This window comes from Nelumbo nucifera, chromosome 6 (genome assembly GCF_055504915.1).
Source record: "Nelumbo nucifera cultivar China Antique chromosome 6, China Antique-T2T, whole genome shotgun sequence".
Lineage (NCBI taxonomy): Eukaryota > Viridiplantae > Streptophyta > Magnoliopsida > Proteales > Nelumbonaceae > Nelumbo > Nelumbo nucifera.
In genome coordinates this window covers 67079219-67091585 of record NC_142654.1, presented here as the reverse complement: position 1 = coordinate 67091585, position 12367 = coordinate 67079219, and the positions used below count along the sequence as shown (strand labels likewise).

The following is a 12367-nucleotide window of genomic DNA, read 5'->3' as shown; positions in this document are numbered from 1 at the left end:
TAATTAGACCTAAAGACGAAATGTCCAATTAGAGGGAAAATAAAATGTCTAAGACTTTAAATGTATTTACCCAAGTAAGTGCATTTATCCATGTTTTTATTTTTCATGTAAATATCTATTTTAGCCATAAAAATCTAATATTAAAAGGGATAATTTTGTCTCATTTAAGTGTGATAATTTTTTTTCCCGTGTGAAAACTTTTCTTAGTCTACATGAATCTCAAAAAAAAAAACAGATTTTTTTATCTATGAAAACCAAAATCTTATTGACCAACTTTCTTCCTCAAAATCCAAAATCCAAGTGGGAATGAAGTTCATGAAGCCCCCTCTTAGTGCCTTTGTGTCTGATTGAAATTTAGAGAATGAGAGATCTGCAAAATGGGAAACCGTAGTTTTATAAAGAGAGTATTACCAAAAATTTGTACGTGATTCATATCACTGGTGACAGTAGGCTTTGATTGAAGTTGAGATGTTTTTAGGCATTCTGTCAGTGTCGACAGAAAATATGCCACAGATTCCCTCAGGTTCGGTAAAGTTGATTTACCGAAAAAAACGGTTCGTTTACTCCGTAGTCCGTAAAAATGTTTAATTTTGTATGAATTAGCAAGATGTAATAAAAAAAAAGTGTAACAATATTGAATAATTGCTTCAAATTAAGAAAAAGAATATAATCCATTTCCAAAAAGGAATTTCAGAACATACTCGCTTTGATAAATTTAACATGCTCTCTATATTTGAAGAATAATCAAAGAAGGTAAGAAAGGGGAGAAACACAAAAAGTGTGCACTGTGCACAACTATTGAACGTGCAAAGACAGTATATAAATACATACGAATTACAAAGAATACATTTCCTTTAAATTACATGTGAAGGTGACCCGTCAGGAAGCACTCACATTGATGCTAAATCCAGTTCTTCATCTGAATCAATCACATCCTCGTAATTATAGAAAGCATTTGCCTGTCTCACAATTACAACAAAAGTAAATTCCCACATACAGACGAAAGGAAAATTCAAGGTAACCCGTCATGAAGAATAAGAAACCTTGTTCTCTCTCTCTCTATATAAAATACTCTTAACAGTCATGTGTCATACCTTTGGCCTAGGCAATACGGCTACGAAACTATGAAAAACTGGGTCATCAAAATAGGGGGGTTCTAACACAATGTACGCCCCCTTGTTATTATACCTCTCTTCTGTAGCCTGCATAAATACCAGCCAATATTTTAGATGAATATCAATTACAGATGAAGGAAATCATATGCTTTTGTTGTAATTGATTTTTCTTTAAGCAAAATTTTTTATGAGATAAAGCTAAATCAATGAATGGACAAGATGGAAAGCATGAGGAAGCAAGAACTGATCAAGCATAATCACCAGAAAATAAATAAAAACCCCTCAATATATATGGCATCCCAGCTCTATGGCACCTAGATACAGGGAGATATGTTCGGTATACCAATTTGACATGACAAAATACTAACACAGTGAGATCAGATATGGCATGGATACTTCAGAAAAATTTTTGATAAATATAGTTCAGACTGTTGATTATTTCAAAAGTTATTCTGGTAGTCTAGTTATACCTTTGTCAAAAGAACAAGTGCATAAACTATCTTTTACCCAAAAAAAAAGTGCATAAACTATTAGGAAAGAACATGGTCCATTTTTTGTTACTTGTGTTACTCGTGCAAAATCAAGTTTGCAAACATTGAACAATAGAATTCTGAAAAAAAAAACAATAGAATTCTAAATTTCTAATATCAACCCTTGCATTGTGCAGCCATTAACAGATTAACCGCCTTTTCTTAAACAAAAATTGATCAATAGAATGACTGCCACCTTTATGAACCTACGCAATAAAAAACTAGCATCCACCATCCTTTTTGTTAAATTTGCTTCTGCAATCTTAAATCTAAACCTGAAATGGAGAAACTTCAAGAAGAAATTTAGAAGAAAATTTTTCTCCATCTTGATCATTAATAAAATCCCTGATCATAGTTATTAATAAAAAGTGGGAGGAAAATAAAATACTATCCTGTACTGAGAAAATTATAAAGTTACCTGTTACTATAAACTTTCAAGGTCCTGAAATTCCAGAATAGCTCCCATCAAATTACTCAACTATAGGACTGAAATTGGCAGTTGGGACAAGGCTTAGATGATGATGATGACTCAACTATAGGAACTTACAGTAGGGGTGTTCAAATTCGGTTACCAAACCAAATATCCAATTTGGTTATGTTGCTTCAGTTTTTCGGTTCAGTACAATTTGGTGATTTTTTTTTGGAAAAGGTAAGGTAATTTTATAAGAAATCTTAAAGATACAAACAGAAACCTGCCAAGGACAGGGCAGGCCTGGGGTCACCCCCCATTACAAACACCAAATCGACTGAGAACTCAACAATTGAAAGACATTTTAATGTTTGAATTCTGGAGTGACAGAAATCCAGGACATCAATTTGCTGACTGCTGCCTGCCCTATCTCCTCTGGAGTGACATCAATTCTGTCACTTCTGGAGTGACAGATATCCAGGACATCAAGAGTCATCAGAGATCTGCAAGCCTCTTCTTTCTAGGTTGGTTCTGGACAGGCATTTATTTAAAGCCATAGTCCAAACCAGGAAGAGGGACTGATTGAGTTCCAAATCTGCATAGATGGAAAAGCTCCCACTGCAGCTCTGCTACTGAGTTTACTGGCCATTGATTTTACTGAGAAGCTACCCTCTTTAGACCAATTCCATGTCCACTGATCATCCTGGTTGCAGTTAATACTCTCTGCGCTCGTAAAGTTTCCAACAATCTCATAACTTCTACCAATTCCCAATCAAAAAGACTTCTTCTGAACTGTGGAGCTCAGGTCACCTTATTACCTGAGAAGGTGTAAGAGTCAGCAATCGAAGCATTCTGATTGGTGGCACACTGATAAAAAAGAGGAAAACCTTCAGCCAAGGGGTAATCCAGGCACCAAGGATCCTTCCAGAACCCAATTCTGTCTCCTCTACCTACTTTGAAGCTTAAACCCTCTCTAAACATGGGAAAACATCTCATTATGCCTTTCCATAAAGAACAGCCCAAATTAGGAAGTGGATCTCTCTATCTCCAGTTTCCCCACTCTACCCCAAACTTGGCGGCTATCAGGTTTCTCCACCAAGCTCCCCTTTCTGTGGAAAATCTCCAGATCCATTTACTAAGAAGAGCCAAATTAGTCACCTTAATTTTCCTTAAACCTAGTCCCCCTTCTTCCATAGGAAGACAGATTTGCTCCCAGTTGACATGATGAATCTTCTTTTCTTCCTCCCAACCCCTCCACAAGAAATTCCTTTGGAGAGTCTCCAATTTGCTGGGACAGGGAAAAGGGAAAGGAAATAAGTAGGAAGATTTGAAAGGGTACTTATTAAAAGGGTTACTCTTCCTCCAAAAGACAGATATTTTGCCTTCCAAGAGGAAAGCTTTTTCTCCAATCTTTCAATTACTGGATCCCATATAGCTTAAGGACATTTTGCTCCCAAGGGAAACTCCAAGTATTTCACAGGAAGGTGCTCCACCTGACAAGCCATCACTCTAGCACAGTCCCCCAAATTAGGAGCTTGACCCACTGGGATAATTTGACTCTTATTGAGGTTGACTTTCAGACCTGTCACTACTTCAAACCAGCTGAGAATCCCTAGTAAGTTTTCCAACTGCTCCTGGGATGCATCTATGAAGCATAAGCAAATCGGAGGATGTTGACTTTTTCCTCCCCTGGGGAAATTGTAAACCCTTCCCACAAACTAGATTCAGCTGCCTTCAGACCGGAGAGAGAGAGAGAGAGAGAGGATTTCAACAATACAAATAAACAACAGAGGAGATAAAGGATCTCCTTGCAGACTTTCATCCAGTTCCTCCATTTTTAACCAAAATTCATTTTTTCCAACACAAAATCTAGGCATTTCCAGTTTACCTGGTCATAAGCTTTTTCTATATCCAGTTTGCACACCAAACCAGAAATCCCCTCCCTCCTCCTAGAGTCAATCAATTCATTTGCAATTAGAACCGGATCAATGAATTGTCTTTTAAATGCATAGCCCCTTCAATTTTGGGAATAAGTGTGATAAAGGTGTTGTTCAAGCTTCTTTGCAGTGAAGCACTTGAGTGGAAGGCCTGAAAAGCATTTAGAATGTCTTGCTTTACAAAATCCCAACTCTTGACAAAAAACAGATTTGAAAAACCATCCGGCCCAGATGATTTCTCATCTTCCAAATTTCTGATTGCTGACTTAATCTCCTCCTCAGTAAAAGGTCTTTCAAGGGAGCATTTTTGTTCTTAACTCAACTGCTTAAAGGGGAGATTTAAAGGGAGAGGTCTGCACTTCCAATTCTCCTTATAAAGGATTTTATAAAAAGAAGTGGCAATTACTTTGATTTCTGCAACTGATTCTCCCACCTATCTTCCCAAATTAGTTTGCTAATTGAAGAAGTTCTGATTCTAGCATTTGCCATCTTATGGAAATAATGAGTGTTCCTGTCTCCTGCTCTCTAGCATTTGTCTTAGCTCTCTGTCTCCACTTTAATTCCTCCTTGACTGCCAATTTATCAAAAACAGATTTTGCCTGAGTTCTCTTCATTCTTAACTCCTCTGAAATTGGGCGCATTTCCTCCGCTCTGTCAATTTCTTCAATTAGGTTAAGGCATGCTCTTTTTTCTGTTTCTGAGTTCAGATTATTTTCCAGTTTCCAGATTCACTCTTTCCTCGACTGCTCCCAACCTTTTTTGCTAAAACAAAAGAACTAGAACCTTCCACCTGCACTTCACACCAAGATGATCTTAACAAAGGGAGAAAATCAGCCTCTTCAAACCAAGCGTTCTCGAATTTAAAAGGTGCTTTAATTCTGTCCCTATTACCACAAATTAATTCCATTGGCAAGTTCCAGCAGAGAAGAAATAGAAAATAAACCTAAAGTGTGAAATACCACCTTACACACTGATGGATCCCAAAGGATGGCCAAGCCTCCAGCACTGCCCCTTGTCGGCTTGGATCTCCTCCTGACATTACCCTCCCCCCAAATACTTCAAATTGTTGATGCATCCATCGATTCCAACTTAGTCTCTTGAAGCAAAAGAATTTGAGTTTTGCTCTTTTTAAAACATCACACACTACCAACCTCCTTCTACCCCATCCCAGTCCTCTAACATTCCAAGATAATATTCTTAGTTTCATTAACAACTAACCAGAAAAAAGAAGACAGGATACCCACCTCCTTGCTACTTCTTACTTCCTCTCGCTGCCGCCTTTGTAGCTCCCCACCCTGTCACTCAGCCCCCAATTTAATCTCATCATTTCCCTTTTTTTTTTGAAGCAATACCCCCTTTTTTTGCTGCTAATTTTCCCCTTTCCATGAAAATCCTATGCTCAATCCCCTCCAAAAATTTAGTTGTTTCATCTTCCAGACCCTCCATCAAAACTCCTAGAAATTTCCCTAAACCCAACAATTTTGAAGAAATCCAAGAAGAGGAGGAATAAAGTTTAGAGGACTTATCTTCCTGAGCTACCGAAGCTACAACTTTTCCTTCATTGACGTTGGGTGTGGTACTTCCAGTAATCCGCTTGTTTTCTTTATGGCTGTTACCCAGCTTAGTCGTCGACTTCTCTCTCTGCTGAACAACTGACCAGTTCTCATTTTAGAAATACCGGTTTTCGGTTTTCAGTTCAGTTTGAGAAAAAATTTTCAACCAAACTGAACCAAAAATCAGATTAACCAAAATAAATACATACATATATATATATATATATATATTTATAAATATTTTTTATTCCTTTTGAAGGGCTACACAACGAGGGGTAACCCATCCCCCAACCCAGGTGCAAGCAGGATTCGATCCCAAGTCTCCGCTATGACCAGCAGGAGACCTTACCAACCAGTTGGTTGGCACCTTGCAATATAAAATTAATATTTATATTATTAATTAATCAAATTAACCGATTTAAAACCAAACCAAACTGATTTGAATTCAGTTTGGTTCGGTTCATGAAAATGGCCTAACCGAAATGTTGGTTTGGTTTTATTCCGAATGGAATTGAACCAAACTGACTGAATGAACACCCCTAACTTAGAGGTAGACTCCAAAGTGGTGGTGTGCTGGCTCAAGGATGATGGGGTGGCCCCACAGTATTATAGGAACATGTTGGGGGAGACCAAAAAGTTAAAGAGGTGATGGTCATTATCATAAGGTGGGTACACAAATCTGCCAATGGGTTTGTGGAAGCAATGGCAAAAAAAGAGGTAGCAGAGAAAACCTTTTTGGGGTGTGTTGAGTACCATTTGATGTGAAAAAGGAAAAAGTAAGGGCACTACAGAGGACAATGTGTTTGGCCATGGTTCAGGCTAAGTCGGGGGGGGGGGGGGGGGGGGGGGGGGGGGTGTGCATAGCACTTGTTTGTAACCTACTCTTTTCACATAATTAAAAGAAAAAAACTCTTTAATCTGTTACTGATAAAAATGGCTCAGATATTGGTAATAGGTGAGTTAAGGATGCATGAGAATGGTTCTTTACCTCTTTTCCTTTTTTTTTTGTTTTATTGATCAATAATAACATCAAAGAAGAGATTTATTAATAATCAAAAGCTAAGGAATACAATCATCTCATCTAGAGTACCATAAAGGTGCTAGATACAAAGACCCTTGAGGGGAAGATGTCAAACCAGAAGAAACAAGTTAGAAGAAAATAAAATGCTATTCTCGAAGGCTTACTCTCCAAGTTCATTCCTTCTCTAGCTAGGCTGTTGGCTATCCTCCAGATTCACCCAAGAAGGGCTATTATCCCAAGTAACTATAATCCATTTTCCATTGTCAGGCTCCGTAATGTATTTGTGTTACCAAAATATTAACTAGTGAATTAAGGTCCAAACCAACCGCATCATGAACTTGACCAATACCCTTGATGAGGTCATCTATGATGATGACTAAGTGATGATAAGGTCACCTAATGATCAGTTTGTTTCTTTTCCTAGTTGATGAGATAGTTATTTTAAAGTAGTGTTTTGCATGCTTATTTCCCATTTTTAAAATAGTATTATGTAGTTATATTGCTAAAGTTAGATGTTTTAAGCATTTCTGGTAATACATCATTGAATAAGAGTATATAAAACAGAAAGATATATAGTGGAGGATTTCTTTTAGGTCTTCTTTCAATTGTAGCATACTAGTACATGGTAGCCATAAACAAGGAGACCACATCAGATGGTCAAGGTTGTTAGCTTATTGCCTCCTGAAGGTGCTAGTTGGTTCAGCTGGTAAAGTTAGCAGAACTAGTTCCCACTGACATGGGACTCAATCCACCTTCACCCTCCCCACCCCCACTCCCAAGTTTGTCTAGTAAAAAAGGGTCAACTACCTGAACTAATTCAACCTTCCCCTTTATGTTTGCAGAACAGAAACTAGATATCATATCTTTTATTGCATGTTTGCAGTCTTTATTAATGAGGCTGTAGCATTATATTAATTAGACATCTTTTGTGATTGACAAGAACGCTTAGGCATTGATCAGTTGCATTACTTAGGGATGTCAAAATGTCAAATCAACTACTTATCACCTAATTTCATTGACACCATGCATGTTGTGCTATTTTTTATCCAGAATTTTTTTTTATATCAAGATTCTTTCATTTTTTGCCAAGGTCAAATTTTGGTAATATTATGCTTTTACAAGCATTCAGCTATTAAAAATCCAGAATATAGAAATAGTTGAATGGTTGAATTTTTCTGATATTTTTCCAAATAAAAGTTGAGAAAGAGAATGAAACTATGAAAGTTACTGTTAGCTGCAAGATAATCAACTAAGGCCATGGTTTAGTGGACTGTTGGTAAAGATATGCATGGAGTAAGATTGTAAGAATAACCTGGAATTGTGGGTAATCGGGAGCACTGAAAAGTGTAATCAGCTTCCCAGACTGTACTACATGATCAATTGTATATCCTTCTTGCATTCCCGAAAGACCGGACCGTTTTTCCCTAGCATCAGGCCCTTCATGTGATCTAATAATCAACTGTAGCAACAAGAAAATCCTTGTAATTAGAGTTGTAATTTGAGATGCTTTAACTAAGCTAAGAAAAGAAACCAGATGACAAGATTGCTTTCAAGGCATATACAAAAGCAGTTTTCATGAACTCTCCTAAGTGGGTTTAGATTCCAACACTCCATTGATTCTTGATGGACACTACAACATAACATTTTTGTTTATCTAGCTTATATATCATAGATGAATAGTTAATATACACAACAAACACCTTTTCCAGAAACCATTACTAAATAACAAAGATAAAGTTTTAGACCATTTTTATAGGCATACAATGTTAGAATTTAAGGTCCATTACTGGGTGTGATGGTAAAATCTTGGGCTAGCAAGCGTGAGAACATGGTTTTGAGTCTGAGAGCAACCACTTTGTTAAAAAAAATGTCAAAGGTTAGGACAGCATCATGTCTACCCCTCCCAAGACCCAAGGTAGCTGGGAACAACATTGGGTAATGGCCTTTATAATATTAGAATTCAAAAAAAAATATGGACTATTTTAATAGTTAGTACTTTTCTATAGATGTGTTTGCAAGTCCTTGTTTTTTCTTCTTGCTGACTCAGACCCTCAGGTGTGTGTTGCATTCTGATTCCCATGTATATATATACTCATCCAACATTGTACAAAAGGAATATGGAAAATGATGTTCAAAAAACAAGTGCACTTGATTCAAGTTTTTCCATTATGGATGTGTTTGTTTCTCCATACAGTAGAAACTTTTCAGACTAAAAATTCTTTTTTAATATATTTTTCATATATTTATAATGCAATTTCTTTGTTAATAGATATATTTTTTTATTGTTTTTCATTTAATCATAGAAAGAATAAATTATAGAATAATTGTGAGATGATTGTCTAGAATAATGTTAAGATAAAGATGAACTATCTAAACCACACCTTTAGTTGATACTTTTTCAAGAACTCCTCGGTACAGTCAGGACCCCATAACAGACCAATGCCTCTCTCTTTATTTGGAGAAAGACCAGGGTTCATTGATGGATCTGACCATAGCACATCACCAGGTATCAAGTTCAAGCCTTGCCAAGGAGGATCAAGAACTGATCTTCTCGCTTTAGATAACTCCTCCAAAGAACCAAGTGAGAGATATTCAATATCCGGTTTGAAAACCGTTCTACGACCTTTCTTCCCTTTGGCCCTCTTTGATGAGGCGACAGGCATGCTGCGGAAAAGTCCACCATGAGCTGTATATACACGTCCAGCAATAATAGAGGCCAACGGAAGCCCTTCAAAGCATCCTAGGCATTTCCTGTACACATGCTTTCCTTGATCTCCATATTTCACCATTACCTCTTGTTCAAAACCATAAACAGATGTACAGTATTTGGATTCATGATTTCCTCGTAGAAGAAATACTCTATGTGGCAAAAAGATCTGTGAAACAGAAAAGAATTTATAGAAAGATTAAAAATACAAATTCATAAAAAAAGAGTCCCTTCTCTTGATTGGGAGAATTGATGTACTTTATCAGCAAGTCTGAACTATGTTAAAGGTAGGGTCACAGGGCAGACACCATTTTTTTTTTGTGTGTGTGTGTTAAATCCAAAGCTTCTTACTAACGATGGCCTTCTTAACACGGTAAACTGCATAAATTCCATGGAAATAGCATATCATAAACATGCAATTCAGTTGCTTTTGTTAGTATCATCTATAAGAAAACTACACGAACTGTTTTTCTACTTGTCTAGAATCTAGCAAGGTTGATATTTTCTTCCATATTCATGGTGTCACTTACCCCCAAGTCTCCTACTTCCCTAAATAATTCAATGAAGGGACTAAAGACATCAACTAAATCAGAAAGAAGGATGGACACAGGATAAACCAACTAGACAAAACAAGCCTAAAAAAACCCAATTAAACAAAATAGATCCATAATTACCTAAAATTTCAAAATATTCAAGCTTCAAATACAAACTAAAGAAGCTATTTGACAAACAAGCACCAAGATCACAATTTTAAAGCAAAAGACCAAAACCCCATTTCCGCAATGACATCCATTTTCTACTTTAACCGAATCACATAAATTCATTCGTGTATTCAAGTGATAATCGATGGGGTGGAGATACTTACTTTCCAAGCCAACAACAAAAGAAACGTTTCAAGCCCCCACGCCCCTCTATCAACATAATCTCCATTAAACACGAAAAACCTTTTCTCGGAGGGAAATCCAGCATTTTCAAAAAGGAAAATCACATCGTGCAGCTGACCATGAACATCACCCACCACAACGACACTGGAATCCGGCGCGCACCCATCAATGTTAACACAATTCGGTTCCTTGTGGAGTATCTTTGACGCCAAAAGAATAAATTGGTCGAAAACCGGAACAGGCAATACAGAAGAGAAATCGGAAGGGGGCAGATTTCTGGAAGACCAATCAAATGTGGATATAAGGTCTAGGACCCAATCTAGCGTCAGATTTCCATTTGAAGGCCATGAGAGAGGAGTCTGAGGATTTGATTGAAGTTGTTGTCGAGCCAAAGCAATGAGGTTGTCGTCTTCATCAGAACCGGATTTAGTAGAAACCGAAGCAGAAGAATCCGACTGTAACATAGCGTGTTAGCTGTTGATTGCCCTGCTAGTGTTCGTGTCAAAATGAAAAACTCGAATATTGCAGCAGCAGCAGCAGGAGGAGGAGGAGCAGCATCCAACACCAACAATAAACAAGGACACTGGAAACATCCTCCCCTCCGTCACACCTAGCTTGCTAATCCCAATTCCCACATCGCGATATTAACTTTCGTTTTGCTTTTCTTTGTATTTTGTGTTGTTTGCTACCAAAAATCCAGACCGTCCATGAGACCATGACCCACCTTTTGATGACAAACACTCGGTTTCTTGTTTTAATGTTTTGCCTGTTAAATTAAGAGTAAAATATAAAAACCTCCTTGGGTTTTCTGATAATAATATAAACCACCCCTCTTAAGCAAAAAAATTAAAAAACCCAGGGGAGGTTTAAGCATAAAACCCACTTTGGTCCCTAATGAGATCGTGCTCACAAGACCATGCATATATCATTCTCACAGCCTTTTACAACCGTGTATTGGGAATATCTCTATACTTGTATGTTTTTTTTCATGTGGAGATATTCCCAATGCAAGACTGACTATAAGGCATTGTTGGAATGATCCAAAAATCAGATCGGATTTAAAGACTTGGATTCGAATTCGAATATTAATGGACTCGAATCGGATTTGGATTTAATCTGACTCTACTTTAAATTCTCTAAAATATCAGAAAATTTAAAAATTAATTTATCTTTCAACTTTTTTATATAATAAATTAATATAAATATAACATACTAAATTTATTATATATAAATTCATATATAATATATTTTTACAAAATTTAATATAATTTATAAAATTTATATATTAAAATTAATAAATATTATAATATAATCGAATCGGATGGGGTCAAATCCGAACCCAATCCAATTACATAAATACATCATCCGAATATCAGATAATCGGATCAGATGTCAGATCAGACCTCTAATTATACTTATTTTTTCTCCTTACATCCAATCAACTGGTATCATAAAAGGGGTGATCAATTAATCACGTGGGTGCTTTTATTAGTCAATGATCTTTCGGTATCATGTCTTTTTAGTATTATAATTTTATCTTTTTTTTGCTATTATCTTTTTTCTTTTTCTTTTTTTTTTTATTATTTCAATTTGGCATCCCTGTTATTTTTTCTCTTTTAATTATTTTGGTCAAATAGACTTTAGGGTTAAAATTAATGCAATTTTACATTATCACAAAGACTCGTTCATTTTATTATTTACTTGGATAAGTTCACTTACACTTACCTAGATAAGTGAACTTATTTACATATAATGACATTTTTATCCATAAAAATTATTGTTATAATGAGCAAAATTATCCGACCAACTTTCACCAATGATCAAACTTTTATTTTCAATATGCTATTTTGAATTCCTTGTTACCTCATATGCATATTGATTCTCTCTCTCTTTGTCTACACACGTCGATTATCGTTATGGTTTGCTAGCAAGTGTTTCATTGAAGACAGATTACTTTAGTATTCTCTTGGAATGCTCTTTCTCAATTTCTAATGTGAAAATTCCTTTTTGAACTTGGAAACTGATGGTGCACGATCTGGTTGCTCCTATCTGGAGGGCAGCTCGGAAGTCGATTGCTTAGCTGGCCAGTTGAACTATAAGGAGTAGAGCTTAGAAGACCTGGGGTGGCTAACCCGATCTGGGCACTCCGATGCTTAAGTTAGTATAATTTGTGTGCGAGCTAAAAGCTTGATAACAAGAGAGCTAGAACGC

General features: G+C 36.5%; 1 protein-coding gene across 1 annotated transcript; it reads right to left on the bottom strand.

The window, feature by feature from the left end:
- Positions 1-624: 624 nt before the first annotated feature.
- Positions 625-10802, bottom strand: PP7 (serine/threonine phosphatase 7). Its single transcript, XM_010272274.3, has 5 exons — positions 10138-10802; positions 8947-9441; positions 7878-8024; positions 1095-1202; positions 625-959 (listed from the first exon to the last, which is right to left on the bottom strand). Exons 1-5 carry the CDS (start codon positions 10618-10620, stop codon positions 891-893), a joined length of 1302 nt encoding a protein of 433 aa, XP_010270576.1. The 5' UTR covers positions 10621-10802; the 3' UTR covers positions 625-890.
- Positions 10803-12367: the final 1565 nt, after the last annotated feature.